Raw genomic sequence first — 19802 nt, forward strand, 5'->3', positions numbered from 1 at the left:
CTTGATACCAATTCAGCAATGTTTCCATATCCCAAATAATTCAGGCAAAGGGCGGACCGACCCGATACTAGATGGGTGTACCTAATAAACTGGCCACTGGGTGTACATGGTGATTGTTACAGTTATGACCACCGTAAATAGGGATGTAATTGTCAAGGTTTCCAACTTCCTATGTACTTCACTCTGTTTCCGGTCTGGAACAGGTACCCCTAGTACATATCTGTCCATCAAATATGAAGTCGTATATGAATGTCTGAAAATGTCATCATATATGAATGCTCCCCAACTCATATTTGAAACATGTTTTGGGGTTTCCTTATGAAATAATTAATACATTTGGACATCAAATCTGAGATGGAAGAATTATACTTGTACGTGTTAAATGGCATGTTCAAATCTAGAACATGTATCATGGTAATCATAGTATGTTCTAGAGGGCAAATACAGTAAATCTATTCCTCCTATTTGAGATCTCATGTTAACATATACAGACATATCATTATGTCTTTATAAGGGTATATTAACTCCCTGACGGACCTTTGGAATGTACACTGGAATACATGTAAAGGTTCTAAATGGATCCTGCCACCATTACATGATCCATCTCCTCTGACGTGTGTCTCTCCTTCTGTCTGTAACCCCACCATGCTGTGTCCTGTCATGCTTCTACCCTTTTTATTCCCAGCACCTGGCACTTTCCCCCAAGGTAAGCCCCCACACTCAGTAATAACTGAGGTCAATCCCATTATTATAGAACTGTTTCATTTGTGTTAATTTGAGAAGAATAAAAGGTGTGCCAAAATACTTAACCCTAATTGCTTCTGGAAATCGCTCTGCATAAGACCGTCTGCTAAATGACTAAAATGTAAATGTACTATACATTACAGTATGTAACAATGTGCATTGTCCATCTCACTTAATTTAAGGTAAAATATGTTACAAAATATGGGATAATGTGAAAGGATAAGACACGTTTTACCTCATCTGTACACTATAGATTTTTAGAAAAATCTATCTTGATAAGAACAAATTGAACTGGAGATGATATTCTAATCCCAATATTATTGAAGTAACAGTCATTTTCTCAGTGGTAAGTATTTATCAAATGGCATGGATATTATAAATAATATATTTTATAGTCTAGAAATAAAATGTAAAAAGACAATAATTAGATTGAATAGTCTAAAATAGTGAAGTATTATCAGTCTTACATTGATCACCAACAATAAGTTCTTGTATGTTTGATTTTTGAATTGGAAATATGATTCACGAATTAGACTAATTGCCTTGCAGCTCAAATCACCAAAGAGGAGAAGGATAAGCAGATGAACAAGGCCGATTAGGTGTAAAGAAGCCGGTTGAAGATAGGGTGGATGTCCCGTCTCATCCTACACGGACCTCCACTGGGACCCTGGCCAGACTACAGCTCAATGTGAAGAGACCAGAGATAATCCATTAGCTTTCATTTCCCTGTGTCCCACTACTACCCTGTTATGTGCACATGTCAATCTTCCCCGTTCCCTGTTGTAAAATCATCTTACATAGGTCATCCAATACATTACATTCATCCACATTGGGTTATTGTACCTTTATTTATTTCATGGAATAATTTGAGGAGTATCAAAGGATTGCATTGTTTGATTCACTATTGCATCCTTTGTAGAATAAGATTATTGAGTATTAGTGGCAAAGATCATTTGTTTTATGTATGAAAAATAAATGCAAAGCTTTGTCAATGGGCAGTGGGCACCCCTTTTATTCTCACTTATTCAAATGCAAGTCTATTCCAGGTTTCTAGGGTGCCCAATCAAACTCATATTCCCAGCTGTAAACTGGTTATAATGCAAGTTAAGTAAACCACTACCCCTGGTGTGGCCTGTTCGCTAGTGAGGCCTGATAAAACCTCACCATTGTTGAACATGGGAAACAGACAGTGGACAGGGGTTAACATTGAGATGAATACACAGGTGGAGCAGCACTCGTGTGCCTCATGCTGCCCTACACACAGAACATGATCACTATGAGGTCAACAAACAGTTGACGCTCTGGCGCTTGAATGCCAGTGGAAATGAACAAAAGCTGCTGGGTATTAATGTAACAAAGCCTAATTAAGGCCAAAAGAGGATACAGCAATATGCTTAATGTGTTTGGCCCAGTGGGAGGTGTGGGGAGGGTTGGAATGTCCCATTCCCCCTGTGGCTGCATCGCTGGGAGGTGAAATGTTTGGTCAAGCCAAGCCATGTCCATTGCCAAACAGGGTGTGAGAGGTAAGGCTGCTCATGTTGGTTTCTGAGGTCCACTGCCAACCACCTACCTTCATCCACATGACACATTCATTAACATATGTGTTTAAACATAAACACATATGTTAATGAACACATATGATAAACACAAGTTGTCAAACTTGGTGTAGATTTGACATGTCATATTCAAGACCATAGTTCATGTGTACTTGTCCACTTCCAGTAAGTCCAATCATGATGTTGTTTTTACACCCCTCGCAAGGTTTGTATGTGTTAAAGGAACAGGGGCACCCAGTGTGAGTCAGGTGACATGGACACCATCAACAGGGTTATTTTATACCCATAATGCAGTCAAACCTTTCCACACACCGGTCAGAGGAGCCAATTGGGAGAGGTGCCAGTGCCCTGGTGCACTGCGGACCATTTATAGCAATGATGATTTCAACAGCACCCTTGAGTAGCACTATGGTCAGTCAGTCAGACAGAACCTAACACTGTAGGCAAAGAAAAACACTCCTGATAAGTCCTGATGAGGTCAAAATCAGGCCAACTCAACTGTGTCACTGTGGGGCAAATAAATTATACGAATGTGTGTCAGAAATCTTGTACGTAAAACAGTCTTTTTTAAGCAACTGGTTTTATATATTTTGGTTTACAAAAATCCCAGTATACAGTACATACTGTACATTCCTCCCACAATTGGCATCAACTAAAGTCGTGACTTAAATTCAGTGATGCTGTACAACCAGATGTATTTACAAACAAAGCCTACAGTTCAAACCAAAATAACAAAATATCAATAGCATAAGAACACACACCTTACAAAGCACTGCTGGTAGCCACTAAAGTTGAAGAGGTAGCTTCCGTGGTTAGACAATGCATCCCATTCTTGATTATTGTTTTTTCTATCAAAAATAATTTACATATGGATAAACAGACAGCAATACACACCAATTTGGAATTTGCACATAAGGGCTTCTAACATCTCCAATACAATCTGGACAGTTGGTTGGTGTTAAAATTACACTCAGTCAAAACATTGACAAATCCATACAAAAATAAGAAACTTTGTGATATAATTTCAAAAGCCAATGAGCTTCATAATGTGGACACATTAACAAAATGTTGAGGGGAGTCAAGGCATCCCTACATTGCCTAATTTCCTGAGCGCTCGCATGAATTACACATGTGGATACAAGCTCCTAGGGTGTGGTGCAGGCCCCATACGCAAAGTCACGCTCAAATCAAACAGATATTCCCCTACAGTCACACGTGATCCAATAAAATGTTTCATAGTGAAACATTATCTACATTATATGTTGTTATTATATTATAATATATACCATGATATCCATTACACTGGCTACACTGCTGAGCTGTAGGATTGTATGCATCCTGATCAAAATGAATGGGTTGTGAGCACCAATGATGTCCATAAAAAAAAATATATATATATATATATATATATATATATATATATTTTACTACAACGCAATCTGTCTCAGAGAACAATACAGAAATGAAGGCCTTTGTGTGGCATCAACATTCAGCGCCAGAGGCTTAGCTTGCACTTGGTACATGCTGCATTCACCTTTCAAAGCCAACTTCCTGACACCTGAAATAACCTTGTCCATGGCCCAGACATTCTGCTCCTCTTTAAGCAATAAATTAGAACGATCCTGGGGGTAAAGCACAGTTCAACAAAATGATTTTCAGTCCAAGAGACAAAACATAAAAGTCATAAAAGTCTCCACAACAACTGGGAAGACTGTTGTTAAAACAGTGCCCTCTTCCATTCCCACGTGACATCCAAGACTTTATCACTCATAGCGAGGAAGAATTGTTGACACTTATTGTCAAAGATAATAAACATTTAAGTCATTGTCTTGTACTCTTGAGGAATGAATACAGGGCATGTGAAGTTACATGAACAGATTCAGACTGGAGATTCAGTTGGCTCACATTGGGAGGGCTGAAAATGCAGCTTTCAGATTCTATTTAACACATTGTCAGTACCCCTTAATTTAAAGCCGCTGCCATACAATTCTCCTTTCAGTTACTTTACATTCTCATATGAAAAACAACCCTAGAATGAGGATTATGATTACATTTGCTACATATACAAATTAATAGCGATTATGGCAAGGCTTTAAAGTCGACAGACCAGGGAATGACAATAAAATAAAACGTATAGCTAGCTACAGGTAGAACCTACAAAAGGATGGCACATAGATCCTTGCCTTAGCAAGAGATGTGACAGATGAATTCAGGCTTGTAACATCTTGATAATGAGTTTGCTCTAAACCAAGAAGCAGGCGAATTTGCTCTAAACCAAGAAGCAGGCACTGGTGGAACATTACATTTTACATGTTACATTTTTGACAGCCAGTTTGGTGTTATCACACACAGGAATCAGTTGTAAATCTTGATGGGCAAAACAAGTGTTGGCCAAAAGACTCAGAGAAGTCTAATTTAATGCCAGATTCCCTTTTTGTGACAGTTGAGTCTGTTTCACACAGTGATTAAAGAAGTGCTCCCTGAATGATTTGTGTGCAGGGACCCACATGCACATAATTTGTTGAGTATCACAAACCTTTTCTTTTTGTTATAGTGTCCAACACACACACACACACACACACACACACACACACACACACACACACACACACACACACACACACACACACACACACACACACACACACACACACACACACACACACACACACACACACACACACACACACACACAGCTGAAGAGCTTCTCAGTCTTTGATGCGAGGTATGTTGTATGTGTAGTGGACCAGAGGGAGCCCTCGGCTCTGGCAGAAGCAGGCTCGTCCACAGGCCTGCACCTGGTCGGAACTGTCAGACACAAACGAGTCCCCCTCGTCAGCGTACTCTGACTGGGCAGAGAGAGTGCCGCTGTCTGCCCAGTAGCCCTCCGTACGCTGGCCCGCTGCCGCACCAGTCGAGAGGGTAGGGCAGCTGTGGGACTTCACCAAGTGTCTGCAGACTGATGATGAGGAGGAAGAGGTCCTGGCGTGTAGAGCCGCCTCGCAGCGCTCACACACGCCTGTTTCCCCACAGAGCTGGGAGTACACCCCACAGTCATAGCCCAGCTGTGTGGAGGAGTCCCCGTCCACATCCACAACCCCAGAGCCCCCTGCACACTGCCCAGCCTTCACCCCCCGGGCCACAGCTCCATGGCCCCGCAGCCGCAGCCAGTCCTCCCGGAAGGCGGGGCTGAAGAAAACGTAGAGCACGGGGTTAAGGCATGCCGGTAGGGGGAAGAAGATGAGCGTGATAGACTTGGCGATCTCAGGGCCCCCCACGGTGCCAGACCTAGCCAGTAGAGGGGCAAAGGAGAAGGCTGCCACAGGGCAGAAGAAGATGCAGTTGGTGAATATGAGCCATGCCACATGGCGTACGGCCCCTGCCTGCTCCTGGTCTGCCAGCTCTACCCTGCCCAAGCCACAGTACAGCTGGGTGTACACTGCTGCTGTGAACAGGTAGGCCAGAGCGTTGAGCAGCACCAGGGCCACAGTGACCCCCAGTGCAGGGCCCTCACCGCCAGAGAAGGGTAAACAGAGAGGGGAGGCTGAAGGGTCGCTGGTACTGAAGAGGGGCAGACAGGCGGCTGCAGCCGCCAGGAGTCCCAGGAGAGCAGCCGCCAGGGCGAAGCGTCGGTCCCCGACCCCCCTATTGCTGCTCCTCCTGGGTGAGATGGCCTTCCCCAGGAGCCCCCTCACCGCCACACTGCGCTCCACAGACGCCAGAGGCAACAGCAGCACCGCCCACTCTGATGAGAACACCGCCAGGGCCCCTGTTGCCCGGCAGCCCACCCCCGTCTCCCACCAGACCCCAAACTCAGCGAAGGAGCCCCAGGTGGCAGCATCCAGGACAGTGAGCACCCCCACATAGACCCCAGTGAGCAGGTTGGTGAGGGCCAGGAGGCCAACCAGCAGCCTGGCAGGGGAGAGGGCCAAGGCCCGGCGGGAGAAGGTGGCTGCCAGCACCAGAGTGTTGAAGATCAAGGCCACCAGGCAGATGAACCACACAGTCAGACGGATCATCCAGCTGCCCAGGAGGTGCTCACAGGGCTTGAAGGCTCCTGGAGGAGAGAGACAGAGTCAGCCTTCAGTTAGTAAGAGATGTGATGATGTACACAATTCAATGCTGTAGATGACAATAAAGTGACTGTGGTTTACCTGGAGAGGGAGAGCAGTGCATTACCATCGATATCCTCTCCACATCTTCTCCACCTAGAACACAAAGATGACTTAGCTAATCAGTTTCAATAAACTTTTTATCTCTCCTCTGAATAATACTTGTTTATGTCAAGAGTGGTCTAATGACCAATCATGACTGACATAATTTACCTGTACCCTTCTTGATGTTCTCCTCATCAGTGGAAGATGTTGAAGAATCACATCCCACAAATGCACAGCACTGGTAAGCATAGGGAACTGATACTGACCTGTAGACCACAATAGGACCATTATCATTCAAAGTGTTGGATGAGTTGCAAAGTGTTGTCATTTGGATGAATTACTAGGATTCTGACCTGAGTTTGGGGAGGCTCTTTGCAGTAAATACATTTTTCATCTGCAGGTTTCCTGTGAGTTTCAGTTGGTTCAGGGAACTCAGTCCAGTTGTTGGAATGCTGGTCAGCGAGTTTAAACTCAGGTCTCTGAAACAAACAGGACATATTAGCATACATACATTCCTGAAACACACTACTAGCATATGTACACATGTGTTTAAACAGTAATGTATTTGTTATCATGACTTGTATGAGAACGGATTTAGTTTTTACCACAGTACAGTGTCCTACTCACAGGTTTGTTAGCACCGTCAAATAGAGGAAAGCATCTCTGTGGATGGTTTTCATTTCATTTCTACTCAGGTCCCTGCGGGAAAGAAAATTACTTAATGATGTGTTCAGAATAAGGGCAGAAAATTAAGCATGCTTTTTAAAATTAGCCTCTGGCATGAGCTAGTGAAAGCAGAACTGAGTTAATTTCCAATGAGATCTACTTAGGCCCTTCACCTTTAAGCCTCAAGGTACTATAGGCTGCAAGTGTGTGTGTGACTGTGTTTGTGTGTGTGTGTGTGTGACTGTGTGTGTGTGTGTGTGTGTGTGTGTGTGTGTGTGTGTGTGTGTGTGTGTGTGTGTGTGTGTGTGTGTGTGTGTGTGTGTGTGTGTGTGTGTGTGTGTGTGTGTGTGTGTGTGTACTCACAGCAAGCGCAGGGCAGACAGACCCTGGAATGTGTCCCTGTCGATTTGCTGGATGTGGTTGTGCTGCAGGCTTCTATAATTAGGGCAGAATATACACTCAGAAAAAGGTAGAAGGTGGGGGTCATCTTGAGTGTGTAATGTTTAAAAATGTGTTTGTGCTCTTGCTCACATTCCCAACAATATATACCATACTCACATTTCCTGCAGCTTTAGACAGCCCTGGAAGGAAGGCAGCTCCTCAATCTCATTGTAGGACAGGTCTCTGATGGGCAAAAGGATGAAATAATGTAATCTGGAATGTCATCAGCATTTATGTGAAATAGATTAATAAGGTAGGATAAGGGTGAAAGGTGAGGTTGGGGATACTTACAGAGTCCGCAGCACCTTGAGATCCTCACAGAGCTCAACCGGTATTGCGGCAATCTTTGTGCCTGTCAAAGTGCTGAGAAAGAAACACTCTGATTTAATTACCACTGACAAACTGTCTCAGTTAACCTCAAACAAGGCAGAAAAAAAGCCAATCACTCACAATCTGTCTAACACAAACACATTCATTCTAACATTGTTGGTCAGTGTCAGTTGTGTATGTTGATGTAAAGCATCTGCTGTATTGTGTACTCACAGACTCTCCAGGTTGTTAGTCCCAATGAGACAGGGAAACTCCTGCATCATACTGGCTCCACGTAGCATCCTGAAACACATACCTCACAGGGTTAGAATACAAACATGTATGACAGACCAGAGACTAACTTTAGTCGGAATAACTGTCCACTTGTAACATTAGATTATGGTATGAAATAAGCACCAGCAATATTCAGTGTATTGTATCACATGGTGATTAAATAGACTTTTATTGTAAATCAGTTAATCCAGAGATCCTTACCACACTATGAATACAATGTTCAGAGTACCAGACTTGGTTGTCTAACAGATATGGACAGAGACTTACAGGGAGTGCAGGTCAGACAGGTTCTGGAAGGCTGACGTTCCCACAAAGGACAGGGGGTTGTCATACAGGTGGCTGGGGAGGATAAGAGAAGAGGACACACTGACAGTAAACGCATTTACTATGAGAGAATGGCACCATCTTCTGGACAAGTATCTTCTAGGCCCATGGTCAGTCACTATTTTACCAGCTTGGTGCTGTCAGTCAGTCACTATATTACCAGCTCGGTGCTGTCAGTCAGTCACTATATTACCAGCTCGGTGCTGTCAGTCAGTCACTATATTACCAGCTTGCTGCTGTCAGTTAGTCAGTCACTATATTACCAGCTTGGTGCTGTCAGTCAGTCAGTCACTATATTACCAGCTTGGTGCTGTCAGTCAGTCACTATATTACCAGCTTGGTGCTGTCAGTCAGTCCCTATATTACCAGCTTGGTGCTGTCAGTCAGTCAGTCACTATATTACCAGCTTGGTGCTGTCAGTCAGTCACTATATTACCAGCTTGCTGCTGTCAGTCAGTCACTATATTACCAGCTTGCTGCTGTCAGTCAGTCAGTGTATTACCAGCTTGGTGCTGTCAGTCAGTCCCTAGTCACTATATTACCAGCTTGGTGCTGTCAGTCAGTCCCTATATTACCAGCTCGGTGCTGTCAGTCAGTCACTATATTACCAGCTTGCTGCTTTCAGTTAGTCACTATATTACCAGCTTGGTGCTGTCAGTCAGTCACTATATTACCAGCTTGGTGCTGTCAGTCAGTCACTATATTACCAGCTCGGTGCTGTCAGTCAGTCACTATATTACCAGCTCGGTGCTGTCAGTCAGTCACTATATTACCAGCTTGCTGCTGTCAGTTAGTCAGTCACTATATTACCAGCTTGGTGCTGTCAGTCAGTCAGTCACTATATTACCAGCTTGGTGCTGTCAGTCAGTCACTATATTACCAGCTTGGTGCTGTCAGTCAGTCCCTATATTACCAGCTTGGTGCTGTCAGTCAGTCAGTCACTATATTACCAGCTTGGTGCTGTCAGTCAGTCACTATATTACCAGCTTGCTGCTGTCAGTCAGTCACTATATTACCAGCTTGCTGCTGTCAGTCAGTCAGTGTATTACCAGCTTGGTGCTGTCAGTCAGTCCCTAGTCACTATATTACCAGCTTGGTGCTGTCAGTCAGTCCCTATATTACCAGCTCGGTGCTGTCAGTCAGTCACTATATTACCAGCTTGCTGCTTTCAGTTAGTCACTATATTACCAGCTTGGTGCTGTCAGTCAGTCACTATATTACCAGCTCGGTGCTGTCAGTCAGTCACTATATTACCAGCTTGCTGTTTTCAGTTACTCACTATATTACCAGCTTGGTGCTGTCAGTCAGTCACTATATTACCAGCTTGGTGCTGTCAGTCAGTCAGTCACTATATTACAAGCTTGGTGCTGTCAGTCAGTCACTATATTACCAGCTTGGTGCTGTCAGTCAGTCACTATATTACCAGCTTGGTGCTGTCAGTCAGTCACTATGTTACCAGCTTGCTGCTGTCAGTCAGTCAGTCAGTCACTATATTACCAGCTTGGTGCTGTCAGTTAGTCACTCTATTCCCAGCTTGGTGCTGCCAAGTCAGTCACTATATTACAAGCTTGGTGCTGTCAGTCAGTTACTATATTACCAGCTTGGTGCTGTCAGTCAGTCACTATATTACCAGCTTGGTGCTGTCAGTCAGTTACTATATTACCAGCTTGGTGCTGTCAGTCAGTCACTATATTACCAGCTTGGTGCTGTCAGTCAGTCACTATATTACCAGCGTGGTGCTGTCAGTCAATCAGTCACTATATTACAAGCTTGGTGCTGTCAGTCAGTCACTATATTACAAGCTTGGTGCTGTCAGTCAGTTACTATATTACCAGCTTGGTGCTGTCAGTCAGTCACTATATTACCAGCGTGTTGCTGTCAGTCAATCAGTCACTATATTACAAGCTTGGTGCTGTCAGTCAGTTACTATATTACCAGCTTGCTGCTGTCAGTCAGTCACTATATTACCAGCTTGCTGCTGTCAGTCAGTAAGTCAGTCAGTCAGTCACTATATTATCTGCGTGGTGCTGTCAGTCAGTCACTATATTACCAGCTCGGTGCTGTCAGTCAGTCACTATATTACCAGCTCGGTGCTGTCAGTCAGTCACTATATTACCAGCTTGCTGCTTTCAGTTAGTCACTATATTACCAGCTTGGTGCTGTCAGTCAGTCACTATATTACCAGCTTGGTGCTGTCAGTCAGTCACTATATTACCAGCTTGGTGCTGTCAGTCAGTCACTATATTACCAGCTTGCTGCTGTCAGTCAGTCACTATATTACCAGCTTGCTGCTGTCAGTCAGTCACTATATTACCAGCTTGCTGCTGTCAGTCAGTCACTATATTACCAGCTTGCTGCTGTCAGTCAGTCACTATATTACCAGCTTGGTGCTGTCAGTCAGTCACTGTATTACCAGCTCAGTGCTGTCAGTCAGTCACTGTATTACCAGCTCAGTGCTGTCCCTCAGTCACTATATTACCAGCTTGCTGCTGTCAGTCAGTCACTATATTACCAGCTTGCTGCTGTCAGTCAGTCACTATATTACCAGCTTGGTGCTGTCAGTCAGTCACTATATTACCAGCTTGGTGCTGTCAGTCAGTCACTATATTACCAGCTCGGTGCTGTCAGTCAGTCACTATATTACCAGCTCGGTGCTGTCAGTCAGTCACTATATTACCAGCTTGCTGCTTTCAGTTAGTCACTATATTACCAGCTTGGTGCTGTCAGTCAGTCACTATATTACCAGCTTGCTGCTGTCAGTCAGTCACTATATTACCAGCTTGCAGCTTTCAGTTAGTCACTATATTACCAGCTTGCTGCTTTCAGTTAGTCACTATTTTACCAGCTTGGTGCTGTCAGTCAGTCACTATATTACCAGCTTGGTGCTGTCAGTCAGTCACTATGTTACCAGCTTGCTGCTGTCAGTCAGTCAGTCACTATATTACCACCTTGGTGCTGTCAGTTAGTCACTATATTCCCAGCTTGGTGCTGTCAAGTCAGTCACTATATTACAAGCTTGGTGCTGTCAGTCAGTTACTATATTACCAGCTTGCTGCTGTCAGTCAGTCACTATATAACCAGCTTGCTGCCGTCAGTCAGTCAGTCACTATATTATCAGCGTGGTGCTGTCAGTCAGTCACTATATTACCAGCTCGGTGCTGTCAGTCAGTCACTATATTACCAGCTCGGTGCTGTCAGTCAGTCACTATATTACCAGCTTGGTGCTGTCAGTCAGTCACTATATTACCAACTTGCTGCTGTCAGTCAGTCACTATATTACCAGCTTGGTGCTTTCAGTTAGTCACTATATTACCAGCTTGGTGCTGTCAGTCAGTTACTATATTACCAGCTTGGTGCTGTCAGTCAGTTACTATATTACCAGCTTGGTGCTGTCAGTCAGTTACTATATAACCAGCTTGCTGCTGTCAGTCAGTCAGTCACTATATTACCAACTTGCTGCTGTCAGTCAGTCACTATATTACCAGCTTGGTGCTTTCAGTTAGTCACTATATTACCAGCTTGGTGCTGTCAGTCAGTTACTATATTACCAGCTTGGTGCTGTCAGTCAGTTACTATATTACCAGCTTGGTGCTGTCAGTCAGTTACTATATAACCAGCTTGCTGCTGTCAGTCAGTCAGTCACTATATTACCAACTTGCTGCTGTCAGTCAGTCACTATATTACCAGCTTGCTGCTGTCAGTCAGTCACTATATTACCAGCTTGCTGCTTTCAGTTAGTCACTATATTACCAGCTTGCTGCTGTCAGTTAGTCACTATATTACCAGCTTGGTGCTGTCAGTCAGTCACTATATTACCAGCTTGCTGCTGTCAGTTAGTCACTATATTACCAGCTTGGTGCTGTCAGTCAGTCACTATATTACCAGCTTGCTGCTGTCAGTTAGTCACTATATTACCAGCTTGGTGCTGTCAGTCAGTCACTATATTACCAGCTTGGTGCTGTCAGTCAGTCACTATATTACCAGCTTGGTGCTGTCAGTCAGTCACTATATTACCAGCTTGCTGCTGTCAGTCAGTCACTATATTACCAGCTTGCTGCTTTCAGTTAGTCACTATATTACCAGCTTGCTGCTGTCAGTTAGTCACTATATTACCAGCTTGGTGCTGTCAGTCAGTCACTATATTACCAGCTCGGTGCTGTCAGTCAGTCACTATATTACCAGCTTGCTGCTTTCAGTTAGTCACTATATTACCAGCTTGCTGCTGTCAGTTAGTCACTATATTACCAGCTTGGTGCTGTCAGTCAGTCACTATATTACCAGCTTGCTGCTGTCAGTCAGTCACTATATTACTAGCTTGCTGCTTTCAGTTAGTCACTATATTACCAGCTTGGTGCTGTCAGTCAGTCACTATATTACCAGCTTGTGCTGTCAGTCAGTCACTATGTTACCAGCTTGGTGCTGTCAGTCAGTCACTATATTACCAGCTTGGTGCTGTCAGTCAGTCACTATATTACCAGCTCGGTGCTGTCAGTCAGTCACTATATTACCAGCTCGGTGCTGTCAGTCAGTCACTATATTACCAGCTTGCAGCTTTCAGTTAGTCACTATATTACCAGCTTGCTGCTTTCAGTTAGTCACTATTTTACCAGCTTGGTGCTGTCAGTCAGTCACTATATTACCAGCTTGGTGCTGTCAGTCAGTCACTATGTTACCAGCTTGCTGCTGTCAGTCAGTCAGTCACTATATTACCACCTTGGTGCTGTCAGTTAGTCACTATATTCCCAGCTTGGTGCTGTCAAGTCAGTCACTATATTACAAGCTTGGTGCTGTCAGTCAGTTACTATATTACCAGCTTGCTGCTGTCAGTCAGTCACTATATAACCAGCTTGCTGCTGTCAGTCAGTCAGTCACTATATTATCAGCGTGGTGCTGTCAGTCAGTCACTATATTACCAGCTCGGTGTTGTCAGTCAGTCACTATATTACCAGCTCGGTGCTGTCAGTCAGTCACTATATTACCAGCTTGGTGCTGTCAGTCAGTCACTATATTACCAACTTGCTGCTGTCAGTCAGTCACTATATTACCAGCTTGGTGCTTTCAGTTAGTCACTATATTACCAGCTTGGTGCTGTCAGTCAGTTACTATATTACCAGCTTGGTGCTGTCAGTCAGTTACTATATTACCAGCTTGGTGCTGTCAGTCAGTTACTATATAACCAGCTTGCTGCTGTCAGTCAGTCAGTCACTATATTACCAACTTGCTGCTGTCAGTCAGTCACTATATTACCAGCTTGGTGCTTTCAGTTAGTCACTATATTACCAGCTTGGTGCTGTCAGTCAGTTACTATATTACCAGCTTGGTGCTGTCAGTCAGTTACTATATTACCAGCTTGGTGCTGTCAGTCAGTTACTATATAACCAGCTTGCTGCTGTCAGTCAGTCAGTCACTATATTACCAACTTGCTGCTGTCAGTCAGTCACTATATTACCAGCTTGCTGCTGTCAGTCAGTCACTATATTACCAGCTTGCTGCTTTCAGTTAGTCACTATATTACCAGCTTGCTGCTGTCAGTTAGTCACTATATTACCAGCTTGGTGCTGTCAGTCAGTCACTATATTACCAGCTTGCTGCTGTCAGTTAGTCACTATATTACCAGCTTGGTGCTGTCAGTCAGTCACTATATTACCAGCTTGCTGCTGTCAGTTAGTCACTATATTACCAGCTTGGTGCTGTCAGTCAGTCACTATATTACCAGCTTGGTGCTGTCAGTCAGTCACTATATTACCAGCTTGGTGCTGTCAGTCAGTCACTATATTACCAGCTTGCTGCTGTCAGTCAGTCACTATATTACCAGCTTGCTGCTTTCAGTTAGTCACTATATTACCAGCTTGCTGCTGTCAGTTAGTCACTATATTACCAGCTTGGTGCTGTCAGTCAGTCACTATATTACCAGCTCGGTGCTGTCAGTCAGTCACTATATTACCAGCTTGCTGCTTTCAGTTAGTCACTATATTACCAGCTTGCTGCTGTCAGTTAGTCACTATATTACCAGCTTGGTGCTGTCAGTCAGTCACTATATTACCAGCTTGCTGCTGTCAGTCAGTCACTATATTACTAGCTTGCTGCTTTCAGTTAGTCACTATATTACCAGCTTGGTGCTGTCAGTCAGTCACTATATTACCAGCTTGTGCTGTCAGTCAGTCACTATGTTACCAGCTTGCTGCTGTCAGTCAGTCAGTCAGTCACTATATTACCAGCTTGGTGCTGTCAGTTAGTCACTATATTCCCAGCTTGGTGCTGCCAAGTCAGTCACTATATGACAAGCTTGGTGCTGTCAGTCAGTCACTGAGTCAGTTATGTGTGTAAATATGATAAACTGTACATGCTAGTACAGTGTTTCCCAACTCCAGTCTTGGACTACCCCCAATAGTACACATATTTTGTAGCCCCGGACAAGCAGACCTGATTCAACTGGTCAACTAATCATCAAGCACTCAATGAGTTGAATCAGGTGAGTTTGTCTGGAGCTACAACCAAAATGTGTGCAGTTGGAGGTACTGGAGGACTGGAGTTGGGGAACACTGTGCTAGTACATGAATGTGTGAAGGCTTAAGGTTCTATTCTATAGTATTTGTTGACAGTAGGACTGGCTTTGAAGTATTGCCTTACATGGTGCGGAGCAAAGGGTTCTTGTGGAAGGCTCCCTCAGGTATGGCTGCTATGTCGTTGCTGTGAAATCCACTGGAGGAAAATGAAAATATACACAGTGAAAATTATTCTAACCACAATCTTTGGGATGAAGGTGGAATATTAAATGTGCAACGATACAGTTGCAAGAGCTGAACGAGAAGAAGATACAAATTGTGATTTGGAAAACAGATGGGTCCAAATTAAGTAAACTGTTATAGTTGCCAATATGTAAATGACGACTAATTCTGTACGCATATGTGCTACAGCTTCCTGATTTCTGCACTTAATGTGGCTAATTCCAGTTTTCACCATTAGATGGCATCTTTCAATCTAATGTGTGTCAATTATTTGACTGAAGGTTTTATTGCTAATTAATCTATACTGCTGTCATAAAACATGGTAAATTCCATATCTGTTCAATATTGTTTTTCCATCAGAAATATGAAAGGACACCATCTAGAGAACAGTTGTGACTGTCCACATGAAACGCTGTGAAGTCATGATCTATTGTTCAAGATGTCCCAGTGACACTGTGAAAACAAAGGCCAGGTAATGTACCTAACGTGACTGCGTCTTTTATCTAGTAGACATGTCCCTTATATCCATCACAAGTTCAAGGGATCAAGAAACCATTGTACAGGAACATTAAGACAGCCTCTCTCTCTGCTACAGCTCTGACAGACAGGAGAGGAGAGCAACAAAGGTAAGGAAAACAGATAGAGGAGTGTATTCTTGGGGGCACTAGTCAGACCCCATCATTAATCTCTCAGCTCCCCCTGCCAAGGTTCACAGTTCCACCGAGACACATCAACAGCTCACATTTCTACAAAAACACTGCAGCCTGCACGCAACCAGAAAATGATATCACCTCTAGGCCACATGCCGCTTACTGACTAAACAACCTAATCACTCAAAGTTGACGTTTCAGATTTTAAAAATCTCACTAAGGAATCTGTGTACGCATGTGCATCCCTGTATGTGTGTGTGTGTGTGTGTGTGTGTGTGTGTGTGTGTGTGTGTGTGTGTGTGTGTGTGTGTGTGTGTGTGTGTGTGTGTGTGTGTGTGTGTGTGTGTCGGTATCGGTGTGTGCTTCCATTTGTGACTGTGTGTGTGTGTGCATGTGTTTGTCATGGGACAGTACTCACAGCTCCTTCAGTTTGGGCAGTGACTGGATTGCTTCTGGGAAGGTCATCAGGTTGTTGAAGTTAAGATCCCTGAGGAGCCAAAAGGAGCAGGGAGTTTCATAATCATTACACCACACACCACAGCACACTCAATCATACTGTAACCATCCACTAGCAGTGCTGTGCAAACATACGGTCACCTTAACGATAGTAAAATATTGATAATCCAGTTTCAGGCAATACACTATAAAACATTATCTTGAAGGGATATCCAGTGTTCACGAATAGCCAAGTGTACTGTAGTTCCCATGACAGACTGCTCACATATAAGGTAGGCTCCTATGGTAAGTAAGACAATTCTCTTTATGCTTTATCAGTGTCAACGTTGTGAGTGAGTGTGACACTGCAAAAATAATTGTAACAGCCATGGTACGTCTAATATGGCTGCTGTTAAAGCATAGGTCAGAATGTCTCTGTCCTCTCCGGACTAAAGATGTTGTGTCACTGTTCAGGCTGGCGACGCAGGAGGAAGCGAACAATGGGAGGGTAGTGCAGATAGCCATCATGGACTCCGCTCCATTTATCCTGGAGCAATTACAGGAGGAAGTGGACACACTGACGTCCCAGCTGCTCTGGGTGTGTGTGTGTGTGTGTGTGTTTTTCTGGGGGGGTGGGGGGACGAGTGGCTCATACACACTGTTAATGAGTTTGTATTCAAATGTACTTACAGCGTCTCTAGGTTCTCTAGCCCTGTGAAGCAGCTCTCCCCAATCTCCTTAATTCTGTTATTATGCAGATGCCTGGAAGATAAAGAATATATTTATATTCCATTCCCGGCTCAAAATAGACTTCGCTGTTGCAGACGAGCCAAAACGGACATTGAACAACAGAAGGAACATGTATAGGATATCTAGTCTATGTGATTGAACATGCAGGGAGGTTTTAATAGGAGTCCGTCTGGGTTTTTAAGCAGGATATAATAAAGCTATTCTTAGTGACATACAACACACATAAAACAAAATGCTCAATCTGCCAAATGGCATCCCATCCTTTGTGGATGAACAACACAGCACTTTTCACATCTCCCACACTCCCTACCTGATAGTAAGACCCAATTCAAACTATTCATAAGGTAAATGTCCTCTGCAGCTATCACCAGAGACCACAGTGATTGGTAAGTCAGGTATCATTGTGAGTGCTGGTGTGTCGAAGGCTGATGGATTCAAGGTATTTTCTTCCTGTTTATTCTTGCCAGCCACTAGAGTCACAGCTGTCCTATTTCCCTCCAACTGGGCCCTGCAGCAATAGCATTTTTATTGTGTATGTGTGCACAAGGAGCGCGTGCACATGTGTGCATGGGTGCATTTGTGTTTGAAGTGATGGCTTCATACAGTATATTGATATATTTAACTAAGGATTTCATTTGACTTGGAGTGGAATGGATTTGAACATCTGCAATGTTTGAATGGTAGAGAAGTGTAAACTGATGGTTTGTTCCTTTGACACTGTTTAAAAATAACTGTCTTTCATAATAAAAGTGGAGATTGTTCTATTACACATGATTCTACATTTTCTTCTTCTTCCAACAGATGTAAATCTCCACCAGAAATATCTAATGTCTGTTCTACATCTGAATCTACAGTATACTACCAATGAGTTGAACCCCCCAAACTCTCCCCTGTGGGAAGGAGCACAGAACAGATCCAGAACAGCACCAAGATCAGACATGGCTTTAAATACTATCTTGAGTTTACTGAGCTTGCCTGACACAATGGAACCAATAGAATAATCACAAGGAGTCCAAACCCTGCCCCTCTTGCACTCCAGAGAGACTAGAGCAAACGCTAAATGTATTTGAAAGACTCAAATAGTATTTGAACCCTGGTCTGGAATAGATAGATCTGCAGCACTCACAGCACCACCAGACTGGAGAGGTTGGCAAAGGCATTGTCGGGGATGTGGGTGATGCGGTTGAGTGCCAGGGTGAGAGCCTGCAGGTTAGCCTGGTGTCTCATGGGGCCCACTGGGACCTCAGTCAGGCTGTTGTCATCCAGCCAGAGGTGGCGGAGCTGCTGCAGGCCCTCAAAGCTATCCTCAGGCACCGTCGTGATGTGGTTGGCATCCAGACGTCTGCAGAGGGAGGGGGGGAAAAGAGATTTTAGAAACCTTTATCTTACTAGTTATGTCACACCAATGTGTGAATCCTGTCATACATTCACCACCATGAACATTCTCACATTGAGGACATCTCATATTGATACAGCACATAACGAGAGAGAGAGAGAGAATCAAGGGCCATGTAAGGAATGGTATTTATGAGGTACTTCTATTGCCTCAGTAGAAAAACATTACACTATGGTCTTCCATTTTTAACAGCTTTCCATTGCCCTCTTATCAACTGCAAATATTTGAATGAGCCATTGGATAGCCTACCAAATTATAACATATGTATAGTAAGTATGGTGTTACTATAAAAATTTGAATTTTATTCTTCTTCTGAATATTCTGCATTTATTTCTAACTATTTAGACTGTTCTGGTGAGAACTACAAACAAAAGGTTTTAAATAGCTTTGTTCTACAATCAAGGTTTCTACTAGTTTTGTATTTGGCTGGTGCTGCACATTCTGTTCCTCATTAATGAAACCTGCTCCTTAATGCTGATATCACAACATTCACTCTCTCCCTCGCAAACAAAAGCTCTATCCCTTTGTAATTCCGCTCTTCCCTTCACAGACTCCCTCTAAGTTTCCCTCTCCTCTTCCCTCGCTCTCTTTCCACCTCCATGACTCTATATCTCTCTCTCCCTCTACATTCCCTACGAGTCTGTGTTGGAAGTAGAAAGGCACTATGATTGACATCTAACTCTCAAAAGCATTATACAAACCCAGCTAGGCTCTGCCAAAACATATTACTTCAGCTACAGACCTTAACCCCTAAGAGAGAAAAGACAAAAAAAGAGAAGAAAAAAAGAGAGGGAAAATGTGGGACTGAGGGAAAGGATCTGGAGAGGTGATAAATGGCAGAAAGCTGGATTTTCAGCACATCCCGGACCAGGCTTCCAGCTGGATCTCATCCTACACTATTCACAGTCAGAGTCAAAAGAGGCACAGGGAAACAAAGATGGGAGTAATGCTCAGTCATAGTCCCTCAGAGAGTGACATGCAGTAGTCACAGAGAGTCACTAACTTAAAGTCAAAGGAAAGAGACGCTGAGGAGCTGGGGATTTGGAAACCAGTGCAGGGCTCTACGCAGACCATTTTTACAAGGAGCACATGTGCGCTAAGTTGAAAAAAGTAGGCGGACACAAAGACATTTAGGAGCACAATGAAAAATATTTGAGGTATTAAATCTAGAATCCTTTATTTTTCTAAGCACATTGGTGACTAAATTCAAATTCCAGGTCGCACAGCAATAATTAAAATGGCCGCACTGTAGAGCCCTGCAGTGTCTGGGAAACATAACAACCCACACACATCCCTTTCAACCCCATACAGGCAAAAACCAATCACATAAATAAATAGATGATGTCTCACTG

The 19802-nt window shown here is 43.7% G+C and overlaps 2 protein-coding genes across 3 annotated transcripts in view; one reads left to right on the forward strand and one right to left on the reverse strand.

Annotated features, from left to right (window-relative positions):
* The window catches only part of LOC129854377 (myosin-binding protein C, cardiac-type-like), a 37571-nt gene extending 36000 nt beyond the window's left edge, over positions 1-1571 (forward strand). The window contains exons 32-33 of the mRNA XM_055921340.1: positions 686-706; positions 1294-1571. Of these exons, the coding sequence (XP_055777315.1) occupies positions 686-706; positions 1294-1343 (71 nt within the window). The 3' untranslated portion in view covers positions 1344-1571. The remainder of the gene's footprint in view (positions 1-685; positions 707-1293) is intronic.
* Positions 1572-2844: 1273 nt separating this feature from the next.
* The window catches only part of LOC129854375 (leucine-rich repeat-containing G-protein coupled receptor 4-like), a 35188-nt gene continuing 18230 nt past the window's right edge, over positions 2845-19802 (reverse strand). The window contains exons 5-18 of one of the 2 annotated variants that reach the window (XM_055921338.1): positions 18181-18396; positions 16995-17066; positions 16288-16356; positions 15122-15193; positions 8435-8506; positions 8108-8176; positions 7856-7927; positions 7682-7747; positions 7487-7558; positions 7085-7156; positions 6811-6936; positions 6632-6723; positions 6455-6508; positions 2845-6357 (exon numbers count right to left, since the gene is read on the reverse strand). In XM_055921338.1, the coding sequence (XP_055777313.1) occupies positions 5009-6357; positions 6455-6508; positions 6632-6723; positions 6811-6936; positions 7085-7156; positions 7487-7558; positions 7682-7747; positions 7856-7927; positions 8108-8176; positions 8435-8506; positions 15122-15193; positions 16288-16356; positions 16995-17066; positions 18181-18396 (2473 nt within the window). In that variant the 3' untranslated portion in view covers positions 2845-5008. Of the gene's footprint in view, positions 6358-6454; positions 6509-6625; positions 6724-6810; positions 6937-7084; positions 7157-7486; positions 7559-7681; positions 7748-7855; positions 7928-8107; positions 8177-8434; positions 8507-15121; positions 15194-16287; positions 16357-16994; positions 17067-18180; positions 18397-19802 lie in introns of both variants that reach the window. The other variant, XM_055921337.1, reaches the window with a different exon arrangement.

Source organism: Salvelinus fontinalis, chromosome 4, assembly GCF_029448725.1.
Source record: "Salvelinus fontinalis isolate EN_2023a chromosome 4, ASM2944872v1, whole genome shotgun sequence".
NCBI lineage: Eukaryota > Metazoa > Chordata > Actinopteri > Salmoniformes > Salmonidae > Salvelinus > Salvelinus fontinalis.